The sequence below is a fragment of the Empidonax traillii genome, unplaced genomic scaffold, assembly GCF_003031625.1.
Source record: "Empidonax traillii isolate 1590-97213 ecotype Southwest subspecies unplaced genomic scaffold, ASM303162v1 scaffold363:size828163, whole genome shotgun sequence".
Lineage (NCBI taxonomy): Eukaryota > Metazoa > Chordata > Aves > Passeriformes > Tyrannidae > Empidonax > Empidonax traillii.
Genome location: NW_020955556.1, coordinates 716,902 through 740,139, shown reverse-complemented (window position 1 = coordinate 740,139; position 23,238 = coordinate 716,902). Strand labels below are relative to the sequence as shown.

At 42.7% G+C, this 23,238-nt stretch overlaps 1 protein-coding gene across 1 annotated transcript in view; it reads right to left on the bottom strand.

Moving 5' to 3' along the window:
* The window catches only part of ATP10B (ATPase phospholipid transporting 10B (putative)), a 40,764-nt gene that overhangs the window by 5,844 nt on the left and 11,682 nt on the right, over nucleotides 1–23,238 (bottom strand). The window contains exons 4-14 of the mRNA XM_027892705.1: nucleotides 20,884–21,088; nucleotides 17,233–17,318; nucleotides 14,816–14,922; nucleotides 11,259–11,390; nucleotides 9,042–9,169; nucleotides 7,675–7,927; nucleotides 6,503–6,738; nucleotides 3,758–3,937; nucleotides 2,699–3,263; nucleotides 2,112–2,206; nucleotides 1,314–1,440 (exon numbers count right to left, since the gene is read on the bottom strand). Of these exons, the coding sequence (XP_027748506.1) occupies nucleotides 1,314–1,440; nucleotides 2,112–2,206; nucleotides 2,699–3,263; nucleotides 3,758–3,937; nucleotides 6,503–6,738; nucleotides 7,675–7,927; nucleotides 9,042–9,169; nucleotides 11,259–11,390; nucleotides 14,816–14,922; nucleotides 17,233–17,318; nucleotides 20,884–21,088 (2,114 nt within the window). The remainder of the gene's footprint in view (nucleotides 1–1,313; nucleotides 1,441–2,111; nucleotides 2,207–2,698; nucleotides 3,264–3,757; nucleotides 3,938–6,502; nucleotides 6,739–7,674; nucleotides 7,928–9,041; nucleotides 9,170–11,258; nucleotides 11,391–14,815; nucleotides 14,923–17,232; nucleotides 17,319–20,883; nucleotides 21,089–23,238) is intronic.

Genomic DNA, 23,238 nt, shown 5'->3' with positions numbered 1-23,238 from the left:
CTGAATGTGTCAGCAGCCAAGTTCTCGCTCTTCATTTTGCTCATTGCTAGAACAATGAATTTCATTTCTTCCTAATAATCCAGAATGACACTGTACTGGCAGAGAATGACACTAGATGCATTTTTAAAGTACTGCATTAAGTCCTATCAAAGCAAGCAGAAAAGATGAACTCTGAGTATTTAAATGAATGCTGTCCCCATTGTCAAGTTAGATTCTTCAGCCATCAAAGGGAGAAGAAACGGTACAGTACATTTTCTTTTTGAAAATACACAAACTTAGGAGCAGATGCCAACGCTCATCCTGATGATGTTGGTAAATCACCATCTGAGAGTTGCAATACTCCTTATCTCCTCCACTAGAGGTCAGTTTGAAGATGCTGTAACTGTGGTACATTAAAGATAGGTATCAATTTAAGCTAAAAGAACACTTTTTGTAAATTAAAGTATAAAAGCACACAGAGCCTTAGGAGTTGGCAAAGGTAACAGATTCTGACAAGATCTGCATTACCTCTTATGTGTTCTCCTGATGGCATTTACCATTATTACTCTAATTTTTTAAATCACTGCAGAGATTATGAGAAGCCATAATGCTAATAGCTTGCAATCACAGAAATTCAGGATAACGAAATATGGGTGCAAATTGTATTCACAGAAAAATGAGACTGAGACAACTCCAAAAATCAAAGTCATACAGAACAAAATGTTTGGAAACAAAATAGAATAGAAAGCACTGAAGTGCTTCATAATTTAACAGAATGTGTTGTTAGGTAAGATAGTGATGGATGATGCAGAAGTGCCAATGAACATAAGTTTTAACATTAAACATCCTTCTACAAAGTGCAGAAAGCAAACCCACCAATTCAACAACAACAGGAATTCATTGGCAAAATGCCAACGTGTTTAAGTTACTGGTTTTTATAACACAGTTCAATTACCAAAATTCCCTTGGAACTTGTGCTCAAAACTGAAGTTAATTTCTAGTATTTTATGGGTTTATCTAAGGACACATGATTGAATAGGGGTGGTTTCATTATCTGCTGTGTCAGCTGAGCCACAGTAACAGCTGATGTGTGTGTTCTTTGCTCCTGGCACATGAGAGTTTCAGTGCACTTCTTCAAAGTTACTGCTGCTCAAAATGCACAAAAACTTGTATAGACACTGTCATTGGATTGTATCTCCCTGGCCTGGAGATTTCCAAACCTCAGAGCAAGATTTTGGATATAAATTAGTATAAGCTGTTGTCTGTCTGATTGCCAAGAACATCACAGCAGAGCCAATGCTACGTCATGCAATGACAGTTGTTATTTTTAGTACCCAGCAAGGTGAGTTTGGTCTCCAGATGCTGTGCTGTCTCCAGTAACAGCTCCTCTCTGTTGTCAATTGCAGCTTCTGCCTCCCGACGAAAATTGGCCCATTTTTGAAAGTCATCTTCATTTAAGACCTGCATAACACAATTTAAACAGAGCTTATTTTAAATTTAAATAAGAGAGGGATGCCAACATTCAGGATCACAGAGGCTTAACTCCTATCCAAGCTGGTAAAGTACCGTGTCATCTTCAAAATAACAAACTCTTCCAAGAGAAAACTGCAAGAACCAGTAGTTTGTACAAATGGCCTTCAGCTGAGAGTCAAAAATACGACCTAGAGAAACTCTTGATCACACAGCCCTTAGCTGGGGCTCTGAACTGGAACACACAGTTTCTGAAGGTTGAGCTACATTTCTCCAGAGCTTGGATGTGACCTATTTGTTGCACACAGACACCTTCTGCATGGAAGATGACACTGAGTTGCTCTAACCCAGGCTCTAACCCAAGATTTTTGAAAGCTGAGTGCCAAGCAAAACAGAAGAGCGTTGGCTCCTCTGCAGATTTTTTGTTTCTTGCTTGGAAGGGGAGGTCAGCTGGAGTTACCATAAGAGAAACAGAAATAAATGTTTTGGGACTGACTAAAAATCCATCATCTGGTCACATTGAAGAAAAAGGGGAGAAAAAGAGGGGCTGATCTGGCTGGTTCTCTGAAGCAGAAAGGATTATAACCATTAAATTTTTCTAGTAAATCTGTTGACACATACAGAGATAAGCTGTAAACAATACTAGGCTGGTGCTCTCCCACCTTCTTAGCTATGCACAGAGTTCGCAGTCCATCACGGGCATAGTAGTCCAGGTGTTTCTGTGTTTTTTCTTTTATTCTTTTCATTCTCTTCTCAGCTAAAACACAAGGAAAAGATTCTGTATTTTAAGCACAGATCATTTGTGATCTAATGGCCTAAGGTTAAAAAACAGTGGGCATTAGAGAAAAGTGGGTTCCAGTGCAACAGAAATCTCTTTATAACTCAGAACTGTTGTCTGTGCAGAAGCTGAAAGCTTACTAATCTTTGTTTCCTTTAAGATAAAGTTACTTGTTTTTGTTTGTTTGTTAATGTTATAGCAATCTTGCTGACAAGCTGAAAAACAATGGTCAGGCCCTTCTGACAGTATCATTGCAGAGTACACAATCCACATGGGTTAGCGCTGGCAGGGAATTTTAATTAGCCCATTCCATGTTCTAAGCAGTACTGAGGTTAAATAAATACCTCAAGCACTACACTAGACGAAGCTTATTCTTTTTTTTTTTTTTTTGTACTTCTAATAGCTAGATATAATATTTCATGCAGAAAAGAGTACTGAATTCTTCTTTGTAGGAGACACAACAGAAATTACCTGTGGCAGAGTCTTCCAGCAAGTCCATGATGACAGAGTCAGCGCCTTTGGTGTAGACAACGATCTCCTTGGTGAGGGGGTGCCTGACCACCACAGACATCCTTTTCCTGACGGAGTCGAAGGGCAGGGTGTGGAGGATGTCGAAGGTGAGCAGCGTGCCCTGGGGCAGGCGCACGGTGACCTGCTCGGGCGTGCGGGACACCAGGCTGACGCTGTAGGCCCGCGCCGCGTGCACCAGCGCCGCCTCGTCGGGGCTCTCGGCCTCGTAGCAGAAGGCTGGGGGCAAAGAGCTGCTGCTCACAGAGTTAAAGACCTCCTCCAGGGAAGCGGTGCCCTCATCCGTGCTGCCCCTGTGCTGCAGCTCCGGGGCCGCCCCGCTGGCACCGCCTGCCAGGGCAGAGAGGGAATCCTCGGGGCCCCTCGCACTGAGACTCGCCCCGAGCTCGGAACTGGACTGGGACGATGAGAGGGACTGGCTGAGGCTTGCTAACTTCAGCCTTTGAAATATCTGATGGATCTTCTCCAGGGTGATTCCTGAAGGTCTTATTGGTGGCGGAACTGTGACCTAGAAATATGAGAACACCTACAGTTAAAAATAAAGAAATGTGAACTACAAGATACTTCCCCAGCAACCTATTTAAATGTGGTGGGAGAATTCACCAGAGGAGTCATAGCTGAGTCAGCATCCAAATTTGAGGGTGATTTGTATCTGCCTCTGAAGCAGAGATACAGTCAAGCCCCTTGGAGTTCTGTCAGTAGCCTGGGAGATCAGAGAGAACCGAGTATGTTCTACAAACTTCTTACAGCACAGATAATAGAAAATCTAAAGGAGAAAGTGCAGATTCTATGGTAGACATAACTATTCATCAACCTTAAAAAGCTGTGTTAGAGAGGGATACATAGGCAGGGAAACAGTAAAAGGAAAAAGAAAATGTAAAGGAACGAGAGGAGTGCTTCCAAAGAAACCATTTTTCACCATTTCAGGTTTCACTGAACACTGCTCTGTGCTGTTAAATGGGAGCATAATCAATTTTCCTCATACACTTGAAGTTAGATTACCCTTTGTCTTGGCTCGGTAGCTGTGGAGACCAGCACTGTATTGCAGATGGCAAGGGCAAGAAAAAAGTCAATAAAGGATGTGGAAGCTCTTGTATGGATAAAAGGAGAAAGACTTTCAGCCTGGAGTGCAGCTTCTCTCACTCTCCTCAGCAGCCTGCTGTCGGGAGTCACATCCTTTTCCTGCAAGAGAAATTACTTAGTGAGGATTATTCCCACTTCCCCTTGGCCTCAAGGAACAACTGACAACTTGATAGATTTCTTGCCTCTTCCTGAATTTACACCTAGAATTATGTAAGGTAAATGCCTTTTGTACTTAACTTCTAGGGAAAAAAAAGATATATTTCTGAAAGCTGCATAACTAGAAAATTAGAAGGAAATGCATCTTGAAATAGAAGAGGATTCCAGAATTTTATTTCTTTTGAGATTTATTAAAAATCAAGAATAATCTATGCTGTATCCTCCAACTTTGAAACTGCTGACTCCTGAATTAAAGGGTGTTCCAGATGGAAGTATACTTGGGATCTTCCATTTCAGTGTGGAAGCTGCTCATCATTTCTACAGAGAATATTTTGTGCCTATGGCTTAGTTACAGCTTTTTGTTTCCAGAGCAACTTCATTTTGCACCCAGAAAGAAGCTGCCTCCAGCTTCTCCTCCTGAATCCTGCCTCAATTCTTACAATAAATAAATAAATACATACTTGTTCCTGAAATGTTTCTCTAATTTTACTACCACACTCTTTCTAATCAAACCTTATTTTGCAACCCAAACTACTAAAGAGTGTCACTTATGTACAATTTAATTTGATGTAGGGCTATGGGAGTATTACTTTTAATGGAAATTTCATGTTAGCAGAATCTGGTTTGGGTTTAATTCAGGGCCATATTTAACAAGGACTTCCAAATTTAAAAGACAGCTTCCTGTGAGCCAACAGTTTTGGATGTCTTCTTTGAGGAACTGCCAAATTATTGAGCTGCTTTCTAGTTCATCTCAGCTATCCCCCTCTCCTGGTTCAGTCTGGCACAGTTTTCCCCAGCTCTGTACAATGACAGCTGAAGTGCCCCAGCCCCTTCAGGCTGTGCTGGGCTGAGTGTGCTGCACTGGAACTCCTGCTTGCTGAGGTCAGGAGTGCTTCAGAAATAATCCCAAGAATTGCAAGGAAATCCACTGCTCGTTTTGCAGCTCAGTTGAAATCCAGAGCTGGAACGAGGCTTTTCACTCTCCCTGCCGTGGAAGGCTCTGGTTCTTCTGGCTCAGTGTTTTCAGGTTTTTTTCTTTCACATACAAGGAAATACTTGCAGTCCTTTCTCTAGCAAACTAATACATGCTAAGGGTAAGCCTGATTTTTTAGTTGTCTTCTCAGATCTTTTAAAAGGAATCGGAGACTTAAAATAATAATAATTTAAACAAGTCAGTACTTATCAGGAGAATTTTTCTTTCATGGAAATCTCCATGAAATGTTTCTAATACTAAGGCACTAGTTATTGGAACTATTAAATCTAGAAGGAAATGTGCTGTCCCTATCTTAGTTCATAAGAACCCCTTAAGGTAGAGAGAAGAAATGGTAATTCTCTATCCTGTTCCATTGTTCAAAGATGGATTTTTCTTCAGAACCTCTGACTGCTAACATCCACAACACTCTCTGTATACCTGGAATTCTCAGGATGCTCCAAATTTGGAGCAAAGCACAAATGCATCAGACAAGGAGATACAAGTTCCACAGGGCAGGAACCACAGAGACCCTGAAAAATTTATTATTCCCATTTTATTAATAGGGAATTGGCATGGCAGGTAAAGAAGGATACTCCTGTGTGTCATTTAAAGGCCATCAACATACAGGACAGCCTCTGGGCAGTATCTAATTGTTGTCTCCTCTTTTACTACATCTTCAGATTTGTCACAGGGGCCAGACAATTTATCCAGATACTGTGACACCTGTGAGTCCACGGCAGCAACTTAATCTTCCTCTGCAAAGGAGATATTTGATACCAGTTCCTCAGATATTACTTTAACAGTGGAAAAAAAGAAGTTTATTTATAGAAGAAAGTGAAGAGGTCTATCGGTAAAAAATCTCATTGGGAAATAAACTGGCAAGAAATTTCTTTATCACATTTCAAAAATCATGACCTATAAGAAGTTCTCCAAAGTCACAAGTCATGGGTTATCAAGAATCCATGGAGATGTTCTCAACATCTCATGAGAACTGGGCTGGGAAATCCTGGGATAACAACTGTTAAAACTCCCATATTCCAAGAACAGGAAGAGTTGTGACTGATATCTCCTATATGACAGAGGAACTGAATAGGGTAAGGAGGATCTCATAATGAACAACAAGTGCAGAAAATGAAGCTCTGAGAATTCTGTATTTACTAGACTTTTTTTAAAACTCAGGATTTGGAGGGGTTTTCCAGGCCTTTAATTTTAATTGGAATTCTAATTTTGAAAGTGTGTGACCTTCTGTTACTGTTCACAAAATCCTCATCTGAAATGCCCATTAAAAATCCCAAAAACTTCCAAGAAGAATAATCCAGCCTGACTTTAATTAGGCCATGTTAGATTTTGGGAGGTTTCAGATGTAAACCCCAGCAGATTCCGCTCCCCCTGGCTGCATTCTGCACCCTCCAGTCGAGGACCCAAAGCTTTGGCTCCTGCGTCCCCCTGGCAGCTCCAGCAGGGCTGGGATTTTCCTGCTTCCCTGCTGGTTTCCCCAGTGTGCCATAGAGGGGGAGTGGGCTCGTGGTACTCACGATGGTGCTGCTGAAGGCCACCTGGGACTGGCTGCTGTCCCGCCGCCCCAATGACCTGCTCCTGGCGTGGCCCTGGAACCGCGCCCGGGCGCTCTGGCAGCGCCGCAGGGACCTCGCCGGACCCTGCCGGGACCAGCCCGGCCTCGGGGGGCTCATGGGGGGAAGAGTGAAGTGCTCAGGTTTTGCAAAGTCCTCATCGTCCAAATCCAGCTCTTTGTGGGTTTCCAGGCGCCTGGCTGCAAAAGAAAAATGAAACCTTACCTCTTCTTCTGGCTTTGGGTTGGTTGGTTGGTTTGGTTTGGGTTTGGAGGTTTTTGTTTTTTTTTTTTTTTTTTTTTTGCATTGCTTGGGTGGAATTCCTTGATCAGTTAAAAAAAACTGGAACAAACTAAACCAAAGCAAAACCATCTCAAAAGCCAGCACCAGAAAAACCTCCCTGTCCACTGCAGTTTCTGGCAACTCCCGCTGTTTATTATTGCAAGAAAACAAAAATGTGTTTCCAAAGCAATCCATCACTTTTATGGACTCGTGCTAATGCTTGGTCTCTTCAGCTGCACTCTGCAGTTGACTGGACCAGGAGAGTGAAATATGGCAGTTCACAAATTTGCTAATGTTTTCAGTCACAGAACACAAACATCTTTTTGGCAGCTGCCTGCCAGCTGAATAAAATCCTTTCCAGTGTGTGGACTGAGAAAGCAGCGACCAAGGAGGGGCCTGGGTCACTCAGAGCCCCGAATGCCAAGAGCCCTGAGACACAGACTGTGGGCAGGGCCCACTCAGGACTGTGCTGGCTGTGCTCTCCACAGCACACAGAAGTGTGCTAATGACTTTTGGACCCACTGAGTCTAATTACTGTCATTTTGGGAGCTTATAAAAGGCTGAGTGGTGTTCATCTAGAAATGAAAGAGGAAATGTTCTCTTTGTCTGCTCGAGTGGGTATTGAATGGAGGGCAGAGTCTGAGGTGGAAAACCTTTCCCATCTGACTTCTGAATCATTTAAAACACCTTGACTTTCGTGAATCTCTAACAGGAGTCCCTCACAAAATGGAGAAAAATGCACAAAGCTCTATGTTCAATCAGAAGGCTCAGTAGGTTTAAGTATTAATATTTAAATTAATAGCATTTAATTCTCAGAGGAAAAAAAACCCCAAGAATAAAAAAGCATCTCTCACCATTTTCCTGATGGGAAAACTCAATTCCATCAACAGTACAGCGTCGAAATACCATTTTGTTTTCTGTTAGTGTCCCAGTTTTGTCTGAGATGATATACTGGATTTGTCCAAGATCCTCAGTAATATTTAGGGCACGGCACTGGATGGGCAAATCTGCTGCTTCATCATACAGGTCAATGTCGTTGTGAATTAAGAAGACTTGGACCAGTTTGACCAGCTCAATCGACATATAAAGAGAAATGGGGATCAGAGTCTGAAAGAGAGTTGAAATTCTCAGTAAGCGGTGAGACAATTCTTGCTGCTTTCTGTCAGCAATGTCCTGGCACGGCACACTAATGATTTCCACAGAAACAGTTCTTCCTAGAGACATATTGTATAACAGATGAATAACAGTTCGGGGGAAAAAGTCCTGCACACAATGGCATGGATAAACAGAGACAATAAGTGGCACATTTAAGACAAAATTCCTATCATACCAAATTCTAAGATGTGTCTTTCAGAGGATGCCCTTACAAAGCACATTTTCTGGGCATAGGACCGTGCTTGCCCTTATCCTTCTGAAACTCTGAAGGGATGCACTAGCACAGACTGAGTGCAGAAAAGTTTCACCAGCAATTACTTGGCACACACTTCCCACCCACGAACTTCCTTGCCCTGAAATAATAATGAATTCTTAAGATGCACAGATATTCTGTTTCAGTAATGAAGAATAATCCCCCAAGGAATCTCTGAGCAGCTCTGAAAGTTATTTTCACATTTCACTCATATTAAAGAAATTCTGTCCATTTAAATCTCAGCAGTGACATCAAGAAATCTGAAAAGTAAATGTGATTTTTTTTTACCTCACCCGATAAAATGTTCTCCCCCAATTAAGCTTAATCAGACTCAGATATACAAGTATCCTACTTCTAATTTAGCTTCCTTCCTAGACCAGCTGAACCATAACTAGTTATTATTCCCCACTGGCAAAAATGACAATTTTTGTTTCACTGTTTTCCTGAGATGATAACTGGAATTATTATTTTTAAATTCTGTATGGGGAGGGGGGGAAGGCTGACATTTGGATGTAAACATCCTCTTTATTGTATCTGCTAGAGATTCTAGAGTGAAAGATAAAATACATGTCTTTCCTATCTATATCCTTGTGGGGTTTCAACAGCAAGAAAGAAAAATCTGCAGTTAGAAAGAAAAAATAAAAAGAAGATACATTATTTCACATTTGGATGGTTTGAAATGCAGAAATTTTTTCAAATAGAATTAAGAAGGTAATGCACAGCTATTAGCTGATATTAATTGTTCAATAGTGAATATATTTAATTTTGAAAAGCTTCCTCCTCGGAGGTAACAGAGAGGTTTTCATCTTTTACCTGCAGCAGGATTATCATTGTCAAGAACATGTAGAAACCAGCAAGAACTGGAGACAGAAAATTGCCATTTTCGTCTGGGACATCGTAGGGTGGGTGCTCCGAGAAGTTTCCAGTCCAAATGCCGTGTCCTGTGGGAATGAGGGACAGCACTGACATGGGCTGAGCCCCAAGGAGATGGACAGAGCTCCTGAAATGTGCAGGAATGGCCTGCCCTGGCAGCTGCACAGAAGGAACATTTCCAAAGCAATGGGCCTGAGCAATGCCCAGCCCTTCTGGGGAACACAAAGCACCCGCAGGGCTCTGGAGCACCAAGACACGAGGGATGTGCTGGTGAAAAATGAGCCCTCAGGGATATTTTCATTCTCCTCTCCCTCAGCAGGAACCCCCCAGGGCTCTTAGCTCTGCACAGACCTTTCCTCATTCTACATCTTGCTGCTGGAGGGCTCCATCTCTACCTCCTGTCTGTAAAAATCCTCAGTGCTGGAAACACTTCTGTCTAACTGAAAGAAACCTTAGAACCCTTTTATAAACAAACTGAAACATTTCTTGTCCTTCCTGACCATTCTCAATTTCAATGTGTTGTCTTCAGAATTGACAAACCCTCTATAATTCAGTCGGGGCAACTCAATTTTCCGTTCCCTTCAATCAAATCACATCCCAACCTGCCTCTCACCGTGTCTTAAATACCGGTAGACATCTGCCACAACAAAGCTCCATCTCAGGACTTAACAACATCCCATCATGATTGCTTTACCACTTTTCCTCCTGTCCTTATGGAAATAAACTTTGCTCAAAGAGTTACTGAACATACAGTATCAGAAACTTCCTGCTGAGCCAAGGCAAACAGCTGGGTTCCCTCATAGCTCCAGATGCCAAAAGCCTCTGTTAGTCCCCTCCACACACCCAGCTCTGATCAAACTCCCATTAGCACCACAGAAGGAAGCAGTTGCTTTGCAGCATCTGCCTACTAAAATGCTGCCAAAGATATTCAGATATTGCAGCAATGCTTTCTGGCTGCTGGAGACCAGAGTCACATCTCAGCAAGAACAACTCTGCCCTGCAAGCCACTTATTACCCCAGTTTATCACTGTGTGCAAGAAATCCTGCTGACGCACCGGTGGGATTTCTTCCTAGAACCCCCCGTTCAGACAAGGCTGCAAAGCAAGAACTCATGGTAGAGCCTCGGGACACTCTGGATGGATGAAAGCTAATGGGCTTCTTACTGTTTCACATGTTTCACTTAGACTAACAACATTAGGGTTCTTTTTTTTTTTTTTTTTCATTTTAACCTGAGCAGATAAACTGTTTTCAAATGCTGATTTTTTCATTTGAGACTACTTTAAACCTTAAATTGAAGGACTTTATTACTCAAGGGCCCCTACACAACAGACAAAGACAAGTCTCTAAATCTACATGACAGCAGCCAGGGAACAAGGAAAATAAAGTCTCTCTCTCTCTCACACAGAGCTCAGTTGTCAAACTGAAATCCCATTTCGGTGCCAAAAAAGCCCACTGCAACATGAAGCAGTAAAATTAAAGACGCGATTAAGTCAGTTCAATTGTTCATCTGTTTTGGATGGCTCCTACTTTGAATGGTATTACACTGAGCACTGGCTGTGTGTCCCATCACATACCTCCAGGGCAGGTGCAGCAAGGCTTGGCAGAACCACATGATTTGACTTTGTCACTAAATCAGAGCAGCAGCACTAAGCAAGTTGTCACCGAGACAAAATCCATTAAAAAGAAAAGGGGCTCATGGGAGCCCCTGTTACCTCTTTAAAGCAATGACCCATTCAAAAGACAGTGGATTTAAAATCTGGTCCTCTCCTCAGAATGATGAGAAGCTATTAATTCTGGCCTGCTAGAATTAATAGCATCAGACAGGTTGCAATCAGAGCTGGAAGGAAGCAGGTGAAGATGATGTTTTTGAGAACAGCAATCCAGTAAACTCTAGGCAGCTAATCCTGGTTACTGTATTCTCATGTTCTCACCTGCAAGGACCCCAGAAAAATACAGGCTGTTCCTACCTAAACAATTATTCCGTCTACCAGCCTGCTCAAATTCATCATTTTAACTCATCTATTGGAAAGATCAAGCCATCTGAAGACCCCAGGAGCACTGAGCTCCAGACCTCACTCATGTCTGGGAGATCAACTTTAACCACCCCTTAGGGAAAGAGCAGTGAAAGAGAAGAGGATTTTTGCCGGTGCTTCCTACCTACAGCTCCAACGAGGCACATCAGGAAGAGGAGCCCCACGCACAGGAAAATATCCACGTTCATCCGGCGCTCGATCCGGCTGCGCTTGTAACGAGGGCCGTTGTTGTTCAGCATGGCCTTGGTTTCGTGGCCTTCAAAACACAAATCAGGTAAGGGAATTCCTCTCCCAAAATGACAGCAGGATGACTAATGTTAATCTGACTCTACTTTTATTGCCCATCTTCCCATTTGACTGAGTCTATCAGTGACTACACCTGAGGTTTACAAAAGGCCTCATTACACTGCAGATTTCAGCTGTCATATACATTTTGCTGTCCCAATGAGAGCGTATTTAGTAGGATCACAATTCAAAAGCCAAATCTCCATAAGAATAAAAGGAAAATGAACAATAATATTTTTTTTTATTTTACCAAAAAAATTGCTTAGGTGCTATACAAATTCTTGAAACCTACATTTGAGTATTTTTAAGCAGCTATTTAAAAGCCACTAGACACATTTCATGTATTAACTTAAATAAAAATTCAACAAGCAGTGACAGACACTAATGTTATTTAGCTTTCCACTATGTGGTTGTAAAATGCTAAAAAAACAGTACGATGAGGAATTTAAAAAAAACCCCATCCCTTAAACTTAGTGAATTAGAATTGAGCTGGTTTATTTGTAATGTAAAAAGAGGAGTGCTGTAAGAAGTTAAGAAGTAGAAATTGCTTTTTCAATTCTATTAATATTATCTAAACTGCGGCTCCACAATTGGGATGTCTGGACACCATCTGTTGCTATATTAAATGGTATTTTTTATGTTTATTTCTGCAGTCTTTCTCCCTGAAAATACAGACCTCTCATACCTGTCTTTAGCTTTCATTTGTATGTGCATGGTGTGTGAGGGACTGCTTTCCAAGCTGCCTTTCAGCTTTCCCTGGGGAAGTGATTCAAACCCAAAGCTGGGAGTCAGGTGTGATTCCATCACACCTGCTGGATCCACTCCAGGTTTACATCAATGGTTATTAATTAAGGCAGAGAGCAAGAAAGAAAATGAGTCTCCAGCCTTCTGTTCAGGATGTTCACCCAAGAGCTGGGACTCCTGCCTTCCTATTCCAGTGAATCTGTAATTATTGACAGAGCCTGGAGCCCTGCTGGTGGGCCCAGCCCTCGCTAGCCCTGCTCCTTCCTCTGCAGCTGGTGTGGACACTGATACCTTGGACAACACCGCCCTGGGCAGGTGTTCCCAGTGCTCCCTGAGCAGCAGGAGGGCTGTGATCACTCCCAGACAGGCAGCACTGAGACCAACAGCCAGGTCCTGCCTTCTGGGAACAAACACTCCAAGCACTGAGCTGCACAGGAGAGGAGGGCACTGCTGCTTGCACTTGTGTTCCTCCACAGCTGGGTGAACCTTGTTCCTCGCTTTTCTCCTGTGTCAGGCTTAATGGAATGTTTTGTGCTGACAACAAAACAAGCCCAAACCCTCTAATCCCTCCCAGAAAATACTCAAGGAAATGTTGATGGGTTTATTTTACGAAGAACATGTGATGGACTTTCTTTGCAAATACCAGTGCTACCATTCCTTTGCACTTCAGCTGACCATCAGGAGAGGGACACTTCTGTAATACAGATATCACCTTGCAAGGAACAGACAATCAGAAATCCTCTAATCCTCCCAGTTTCCTTTGCTGTGCAACACAGCACCTCACCTACCACCCTACTAAAACCTTGTCTCTCTATTTCTAGATGTTGATGGGCTCATCTAAAACTTCTTTCTGGTACTTTATTATGTGAAAAGCATTTAATTCTTGCTGCTGTCCCTATCACAATGAGTAAACCACACTGGCTGTCGCTCTCTTATGAGGTTTTTGTGCTTTAGTGCTATTGCTTTGCATAGAACCATCTGGGTGGCCTTGAAGGGTATAACCATCCTCAGGTCAGATGAGAAGTGCACAGGCCAAGCAATTGCTCTAAGTGATGGTTGTGCTCTTCACAAAGGCTTCCATTAGAAAGAAAGTCTGAGGAGTAATAGAGTTATAAAAATGGAAAATGTGCCCTCTTATAATGTGACTGATCTTGACTGTTCAGAAAAGGTCACAGACCATGATTAAAAGCCAGAGTATAATCAATGTCAAAGAACCCTGGAAATGAAGCTGATACTGACTCAAACCAGTCTAATTTTAGGAAAAAAAGAATAAACTTTTATGCTGACATTACCAGTGAGACATCAGTTGGAAACTGAATTGAAGACTTACACAGATCAAAGCCACCGTGTTGTGGGAACACCTTTAGAACTCCAACCTTTGCTACCAGCAGCTTAAGCAGCATCAACAGAGATCCACATGAGGATCTGTGCTGGTGGTCAAAGGAACATAATGGGAGATCTTAACTAAACAGAAGAAAAATAGGAATTGCAACAGGAGAGTTACTCCAGTTCTGTAGGGACTGATGGCTACTGAGATTGTTATTGAGTAGTTCTGGTGGGCACCACCCTCACGTGTGGTGTTCAGAGGGAACAGTGCAAGGCCCACAAAGACACAGCTACCTTGGAAGCATATGGGAGCTACAGACATTTAGATCCCAGTTCTGCAGAACTGAAATAAGCAGTTGTCACGGAAATTGTTCCCTGGATTGGAGCTTAATCCAATCTAAATGACTCTTGCAAAGTCAGTGACTTCTATTTTCTCAGCCTTGGAACCCTCACTGTTGATTAGATATGAAACACGTGCTATAACTCTACTGGAAAGATAAAAATAGGCAATGGGATTAATTGGTGTGTTTAAATTGACCTCTACTTAGTCTACAAAGAAGAGGGTTGCTGATGCACTCTGCCTGGAGCAGAAGAGGGCACAGCTGGCAAAGCCAATGACAAATCATGCTCCCTGAGTCAGAGCAGAGGTAAAACTGCAAAGGTAAAAGATGCTGAGGAACAGATGAACTGACCCACTGCTGAACCTGGCACTGCTGCCTGGATCTGGGCACTGACATCTCCTCTCCTGGTCCGTGTCTGTGCTGCAGGAATTCATGGGTGCCTGGCCACACTGAGCCTGTGTCAGCACACACCTGTGCTGCTGCTGCTGCCTCTCTGTCACCTCCAGCTGCTGCCTCCTGAGTGCTGGCACTGCCACAGATTAAATGGGTGCGTGACATTCACAGATGGAAGTCCTTTTTTGGTTTTTTCTGGGTAGATCTTCAGCTGCACCAGTTTCCACCCTGAGGAGCCAGTGAGACCTCCCTGAGGGCAGCTGTGTAGGTTTTATGACAGATGGAATTAGTATTACAGTCAGAGCTGCAGAGCTGAGGGTTAAACTCACCTCAGCAATTCTTTACTTGTCTGGATATTTTTGCAAGATATTTGACATGCACAAGGATACTGTCACTTGCCAGAGACCCAGTGCAAGACTTTCTGGCTTTGGAGATGGATGAGTAATACTTTAAAAAAAAAGTTCTGTAATTTTCTTCTGCACTCCCAGTTTTAAAAATTATAGTGCAATATCAGATTATACTTATTTCTTTAGGGATATTTACAGCGAAATTCTCACTGAATAGAAAGTACAGAATAGAAAGTGCATCTTACCTGCATATATAACAATTCCTACTGCAACCTCAGTATTTCTGATTGTACATCCACGGAGCAAGAGGCTTTCAATGTTAAAACCAACCCGTTCATGATTTGGCTGCTCCCTAGAAGAAAGAATATCAAATGAAGCAATTAATTTTTCTCTTCTAATGAAGTGTTAAACAAAATTGTTGTTCTCTTGTCTGTTTTAAGTTGAAATCAAGTAAGTTTGAAGGCCTCATTTTGCTTTTATTCCACTCAGCTTCAGTGAAGACTCCAGCAAGAAGTTAAGGGAAGATCAAATCTGTCTCTAAAGACCACTTGCAAAGTGTGTGTGTATGATGAGGTGACACCAGATCCTTCTGCTCACAGAACCAACTGATGAAAACCACAAGGTCAGAGCTCCACCAGGCAGGCAATTTGTTATGTGCCTCTGAAAATGAATGCACGTGCCTACCTTTGTCTAGTTTTTATTGGACACTCTGGTAGTTTCCCCCTGAGTTCTTCACCAAAGCTGAGATTTTTTACTTCACACACTCTGTCTTGTTTTGTTATGTAAATATCAGGTCAGAAAAGATTTTTTTTTCCAAGAATATGCATCTTTTCCTTCTTTGTGTCTGATGTCTGGCACTGCCTTTAGCAGTGAACAGCAGTGGCACTCAGATGGGGGCAAGGTTGGGTGCTCCCTCAGGACTAAGCACAGCCCCATGTCCCAGTGCAGCTGCACAGGATTTCATTACTTAAACCAGACAAGTGCAAAGGGGTAGGTGCCTACACCCAACAGAATTGTAAAAAAACATGCCAGAAATCTGTTTTTCTTGGAATCTATCTCAGTCTTGGTGAAATCATTTAATAGAAGCCTTCTTGCATCCCCCTGAACAGAGCTTACTGTGTGGCACGAAGTTCTTTCGAATCATTTTAGCAGAGGCAGTACTGCTACGATGTTATAGCAAGGCAACAGAGCCTCAGTAATTTATTAAGGGTTCCTGGAGAAAAAGGTAGCCTGTTCCAAGTAATTTGTGTTTACAAAATAGCTCAAATCTCAGCAGACCAAAGATGGAATCTCTACTAACTGTTAGCGAGTAATTTTCCCTGGCAAATTCTTTCATCTACCCCTGAAGCAGGGAGAGAAAGGCAGCTAATTCCATATTCCAGCAAGCAGGTGAGATAATAGGCATTTACCAAAGAGATTTCTGTTACAGACTTTCAGTAAAGTTGAAGATTTTGAAGCCAGCCCTGGGTCCTAAGGGTGTGTATTTGTGTGTGTTTTCTTGTGACATATCCCCCACATTTCTATAATCTCAGTGCTCCTGTGCTGTATTACTCAGGCTAATTGGAAGGATTGCTTCAATTTAGATTATACCCAGCGGTCCCAAACCAGCAACCACAGCCAGCAATCAATAGAAACCTGACCTCTCTTTGCCTTTTAAGATATTGCAAGAGGGGAGAAATGGCATTGCTGTTAGAGGCACCATTCCTACAGGGCAGGAACTCCAGCCCAGATTAAACACGGTCAGTGCTAATGGGAGACAACCCTTGGGCTCACTCTGCCTGGCTCTGGCCATTTGCAGCTGCCCCAGGGGAACACTCTCACTGCTTCCTCTCAGAGACATTAACTCCTGCTTTAGCTCCAGAACACAACAACCCCGGCTTTGGGTGGGATGTGGCACAGTCAGGAGTTAAACTGTTGGTGGAACATGGGGCATGGATTTGGGCTGGGACAGGGGGACATTTCTGTGGTGTGGTGTGGGGATCAGCATGGACTGGGACCTACTGCTCTGAGGAGCACCTTGGGAAACAGCTGCCCTGTGCTGGAGGGTTGGAGAGTTTTAGGACATGAACCATGTCCTTATGGTCCATGAAAAGGCTTAAGTCTGCTGAATTTGCTGGCATAGACTTCCTTGTTATGCCTGTGCCAGAATTATTCACTGAAGAAACACTAAAGAAAAGCACTTTTCCACACCAATCTAATACATTAGTTCAACAGGAATTTGCTTGTTTGCTTTTTCTAACTTTCTAACAAGAAGAAAACCCGGATTGCTTGTTAGATCTTGGACACCTTTTCCCTGTGGCTGTAAAGATGAAGAAATTAGAGCCATCAAACTGGGTACCTTTAAACATTAGGAAGGATTTATATCTAAAATCTAGCCTAGTCTAACCAGTGGGTCAAATTTAAATGAGCTTATGTCTAAATTTTGAAGAGAGTTGAAGCCCTGTGAGAACAGCTTGTATGGAACAACTGCAAACTCAGTGCCAAGCCTTGGTTCTGCCTCACCTCAGAAAAGGAGTCCAGTCTATGTTTTATATTGACTCCTTAATCCAGGAACAGGTAATAGTGACAACCATCAATATCCCCAAAATACTTCCATCCAGTTCCTCCAAGAGAAATACTGAAGTTCAGATCCAAAATGCATTTACTGATGACAAGTACTTACATGTAACCTTTGAACTTATTGAGATCGTTGTTTGGCATTTCACAGATGATGGTGCTTTGGAAAATTTCGGGTTCAAACAAAGTATTCTGCAAGAGAAAATGCACTGAGAATCAGTGTCAAATGCAATGACTACTTGAAAAGCCAAACACCAAGAGAAGCTTAATTTAGACCACCAAGGCTGGAGCACTTGCCCTGGGAGAGAGAGAGTCACTTTAGCTCATTCAGCCTGAAGCAAAACTTTAAAGACCCAAGATTTTCCTCTCTTGAACTAACAACTGGTTAAATTAAATGAAGAAAATGCTGTGTATTGGACAAGACATCACAGATGCCAATTAGTGAAAACATCTGTCTTCATTTAAACTGAATATAACAAGGACAGTAGATTTAGATTACATATAAAGAAATCCTTCCCTGGGAGGGTGGGCAGGCCCTGGCACAGGGTGCCCAGAGAAGCTGTGGCTGCCCCTGGATCCCTGGCAGTGTCCAAGGCCAGGTTGGACGGGGCTTGGAGCACCCTGGGCTGGTGGAAGGTGTCCCTGCCCAGGGCAGGGGTGGCACTGGATGATCCTTATGGTCTCTTCCCACCCAAACCATTTTGTGATTCTAAGATTCTGTGAAACAGTTCAGATTCTCTGTGGAAGAGTAAGCTCAAATGAATTTTTTGAATATGATAGAAGGCTTATACTATGGACCAGGATGGTTTAATCATAAAATAATTGCCCACACTTTGAATAAATGTACCATATTCAAATAAAACTAAAATCAAGACTAACAGCAAAAAAACCCTCACCACCCAATCCCCAAATGAACAAACCAACAAATCCAGAAGAGGGAAAGCAGTGGAATAAGCCCCAAGTGCTGGGAGACACAAAATGAGACAGAGCTGTTCAGGCTCAGGGCTCCCTCAGAGCTGGAGTGAGCAGGGACACATTTTGCTTGATTTTCCCAGTGTTCAAGGAGCAGGTTGGGGGTTGGACTGCAGGAAGCTCCAGAGAGCAGGCAGCAGGAGAGGCACTTGACTGCCACGAGTGGGATTTTATTCTTAACTGAAAAATGCACAGAACTTTGATTTTCAGTTAAGAAAATGCAATAGAAATGGGATATGGGAAATGTGAAAGAAAATAACTATTGCTGTGCATTAGAATATTTAAAAGAACTAAAACTCTCTTTAATCCAAACTCCTCTGTCAGGAAAGCTGGAAATCAGCTCTGCTGCTGGGCCTCCCTACCCTTTTCTACAGAAAGCACAGTGCTTTCATTTTTACAATATTTTCTCTCTCCTGTTCTTTTTTTCGTAAGCAATACATGGGTTCTTTTATTCTTTTTGTCTAATATATATATACTACTGCAAAAAAGTAAAGAATCATCTAAAAAATAGTTGGAGGAAATATAAAAGCTTGAGGAAAATAAAGGCATTTTGTATACCTTCTGACCCATGTGGAAGAATAGTTTTAGAATCTCTTTTAAGAAAGATTGTTCACTTCTGCTGCATCTTGTTCCACTCAGTGAACTCAGCAGGAAAATCAGTACATATTTGGTTTTGCTAGGAAGATTTTTACAACAGGAGAACAGAAAAATGCAAAGGTCACCCAGAATGCTCATTACTAACAAAGAAAACTAATAGGCTTCCAGCTAGAAGGGGTAAAGAAGGATGATTCTCTCAAATACTTTTTTTCTTTTGATAACACAAATTCTGCATTTGAAAATTCAAGTCAAAAGTATCATAAAAGGAAAAATAATAATCCTCTCTTATAGTCTTTTACAGGAAGTTTAATTCAATATTTTTGAGCATATCACAGAACTACAGGATGGTTTGGGTTGAAAGGGACCTTAAAAAACATCCAGTGCCACCTCTGCCATGGGCAGGGACACCTTCCACCAGCCCAGGGTGCTCCAACCTGGCCTTGGACACTTCCAGGGATCCAGGGGCAGCCACAGCTTCTCTGCCCAACCTGGGCCAGGGCCTGCCCACCCTCCCAGGGAAGAATTCTTAATATCCAAGTAACACAACTCTCTGTCAGTTTGAAGCCTTTCTTCCTGGTCCTCTCACTGTATGCTCTTGTAAATAGTCTCTCTCCATCCTCCTCGTGTCCTAAACCAAAGAACTAACCCCAGTTCCCAGGTATTTCCTGCATCTCTAAAGATCTCACTTTACAGACCCCATCACATCTGAGGAGTTTTGTGCAGCACATAAAGCACAGGAAGAAACAGCTCAGAGAACAGGAGGCAGCTGGCACACTAAAACCTGCACTGGGATACTTTGTGCAGGGGGCAGGGGGGTGTTTAACCAACAGTGTTTAAACTCAAACAGGATAAGACAGGTGACTGTTCCAGCTCTGACCTTCCTGAACTCTGGCATCACCACAACTGCCTCCCACTCTGCCAGTGGAACTGCAGCTCCTCTGCACAGACACTCCCAGGCACACAGTTTATCTAAATAACAACTCAAAGTCTACTGGAGTGACCATGAAGAGTCGGGAGCACAATCTGGCAGGGAAGCATTTGCTGATTTTCTTCCTCATATTCTGAAAGACTGGGACTGAAATTTGCATTTGGTGTGACAGTAGAGCCCTCTGTTCTCCTCCACAAGGAAACCCACAAACCCTAATGTGTAAACTAGGCCTGCAGGACACAAATACAGCATTTGAAAAAATGTTTTTAAAGTAGACAGTTTCCTGTTTTTCTGCTAAATCTCTACATATTAAACATTTCCAGTGTTTCTCAGGAACAAAACCTCTCCCTAACCCTAATCCTCACTGGAAGGCACTGGGAAATGTATACTTTGTGCTGTGGCAGCCAAACCCTGAGAAAGCCCCTAATTGTTCTTGCAAAGTAACTTCCATTTGAAGAAGCAAGCAACACTGGATGAGGTGCAGCACCTGATCCCAGCTGGCCACAGCAATAGGGTGCTTTTCTGTAGTAAGTCTGGCTGCTCCCTGGCAGCTGTGTCTCACCCACCAGTAACCCCAAAAGATCTTGCTAATGGCACTGCTATTAATTGCTAAGTATACGGATGTAATTCCTAGAATTATCTGTGAGGTTTGTTGATTTCCTGTCTGCTGGAGTGATTCCAATGGAAAAATAATCTTCACATGCTACTACTCCTTAAACTTGTACTGTGTTATTTGAAAAACTGCCCCACTGTGCTTGAAAAGATACTTATTAATGTAATAAGAACAACTCTCCTTAAATCATATTTTCATGTTTACTTCAGGTTTATCCAACGTGAGTCAAGAAAATACAGAAGTGTTTGAAAAAATAAATTAAATGGTCTATGAAAAAATGGTGGTTTTAAGCATTCAAACTGAATCCAAAAGTGATGTCAAACATATAATTTTTTAAAATTTTGATTTACCTTAACCTTCAGTTCCTATTAAAATGCTTATTATACTCCCGTGAAAGATTCCATTCTTTAAATGTTTTCAACCCTGTGTGCCTTAGAGCAGGTCCCAGCTGAGCTGCCACATGCCCCCTGCTCAGCCAGGTGTGGTGCCTCAGCTGCAGGGCAGGAGCAGGATCCACCAGGGACCCCACGGCCACCTTGGCAGAGGCACCGTGGGCCTTCCTGCAGCTCCTGTGCAGCAATAACTCCCCCAGCAGCAGCAGTGGCTCTGCTCTGGGATGGGCAGAGCTGTGCCCAGGCTGTCCTCACCTGGCTGGGGAAGCCCATCACCACCCGCCGCTGCTTCAGGTTGGTCTCCCCGTCCAGGTTGGCGGTTTCCAGGTGGCAGATCCCGCTCTGGTCGGAGGAGTAGAGCAGCAGGATGTCTGCTGGGATGGTCTCGTTGCACTGCAGCTGCACGAAATCCCCCACTCTCACGTCCTTCCAGCACCTCTCGACGTAAGCACGTTCTGTCCTGGGGCATCAAAAACACGTCATGGGAAGGGGGGACGCTGGGGGGGCAGGACCCGAGGGCTGGGGGGCTTCAGAGGGACAAAACAGGAGTTGGTGGCACACTGACTGTTTTCAAAGGACACAGCACAACAACTAGAAATTAATATTTAGACACTTCCATAGTATCACTTCACCACATGTCACATTCAACCCAAATCTTGGAATTAAATGGAATTTAAAAAAAAACAACTACAGCTGAAGTTCTCTCTTGTTCTAGCATTAGCCCTGTAATCTCCACAGCAAAAGCTAGAACGTAGTTCAGACTAAGGGGAGCATTTTGAAATATTGAAGAAATTTAGACACTTCACCAAAACCTATTAATTTCCTTGACTATGTGACTGTGTCTCAGGCACTTTCCAACATCAGCATCTAGATTCTGAGAGCAGCAAAGTGATACCTCAGCTCCACTTGTTTCAGGTCTTTACAGCCTGTGACTCTCAAGAGGCAGTTACAAAGCTTGAGCTTAGTACTCAGAAACAGCTTCAAAAGGTAGAAGAGCTGACAAATGACCCCTTAGTATTGAGCAAAAAAAAAAAAAAAATGCAACCATAGCCCAAGTTTAATGGAAAAGTTAAAGTAAGAAACAAAGAGCTTCTAAAATAGATTAAAAAACAAAAAAAAACAAAAAAACAAAGAAAAGCCTATGGGGTTCAAGGAAAAGAGATTACAAAGAGATTACTATTTCATCAACAGAACAGTGCTCAGAGGTTCAGCAAACAGCAGACTTTTTTTGACATTACATTTTCAATAATTAATCGCTCAACTGCTCTTAACCATCTAAGCCAACCGAAAACTGCACAATAAGTTTTAAAATTAGTTAATGGGAAAACTGCTCTGGCAACAATGGCTTGGTTCCTTTGACTCTTTGAGAGGAAATTATTTTTTCAACATGAATAATTGAACCATCTTATGCCTTGCTCTGTAAGAGGGAAAATGCCCACGACACTTTACCAGACAGACAGTAAAAGGCCTTTTGTAATGAAGAGTCTTATTTTTGAAGTTTTTAATCATCCCCATCTATTGCCTGAAGAATACTGTCATTCATTTCAGTGACTGCACCAGGAGAAGGGGAGCAGCTAGAGCAGATGAAGTGTTGTGCCCCAGTTCAAAGCACACATCCAAGCACTGCTCCAGAGCCAGGCCCAGGGCTGCTTCCTGCTAACCTACTTTCCTGGCCCTCTGCAGGGCAGAGCCAGCCGTGCTGCTGCCAGGCAAACCCTCACACTTGGCTGCTGTCCTTTAAACAGCATCAAACACAGCTACCTGCAAAGGTTGTGCAAGCAATTAAATTCTCTGCATTTCCCAGTGGTATCCATTTCTTATTCGAAAAAACAACCCCTCAACCTAACTAATTAAATCCCTTTAATGCTGGGAGGTGTTTACTAAATGATGGTGCTGTAGCATTATTTTTTTTCCTTCTTACATTAATTCTTCTTTCCTGACTTTTTCATTCTTCTTTTAATTTCGTCTGACTCTGCTTACCTGCATATCCTTTTTCTTTTGCTCAACAACAAACATAAAAGACCACACTGAGGAACATAGGTTTGTTGTAAGTTAATTTGATGTTGCTACACATTTTAAAAAAAAATCTAGATCAATTTCTATTTAAATAGTGTTGAAGCAGGTGTGTGATGTGTATTTAATGCTCTACAAAGGAGATACTGAGTTAATATAGCATATCAACTAAACAATTATGAATCCTTCCCACGTCAAACACCTTCTGTGTAGGACTCCTCGATTTGTTTGTTTCAAACATAAAAGAGAGAGTATAAAGTCAGTTCAGAGACAGGAGATGGCCTGTCTTGCCACCCTCGCCATCTGGAAGCCGTGTTAGTTTGCACATCGTGTTTGCTGAGGCTCCTGCAGGGCAATCCCTGCACGGCCCCTCCTGCTCTGCAGGAGTTCTGAGCTCTGCAGAGCACACCTGGCATCGTCTCTGCTCCCACAACGCTCCACAAGGGCCTGGCCCAGCTGGCTGTGCTCCCCATCAGAGGAAAGACACCTTTTCAGCCCAAACAACACCCAGAAATCACAGATCTGGAACATCTTGTCAGTGATTCCCTGGGAAACACACGTCACACAGACAGTGTCAGGGTTCTGCCTGGTCACTCC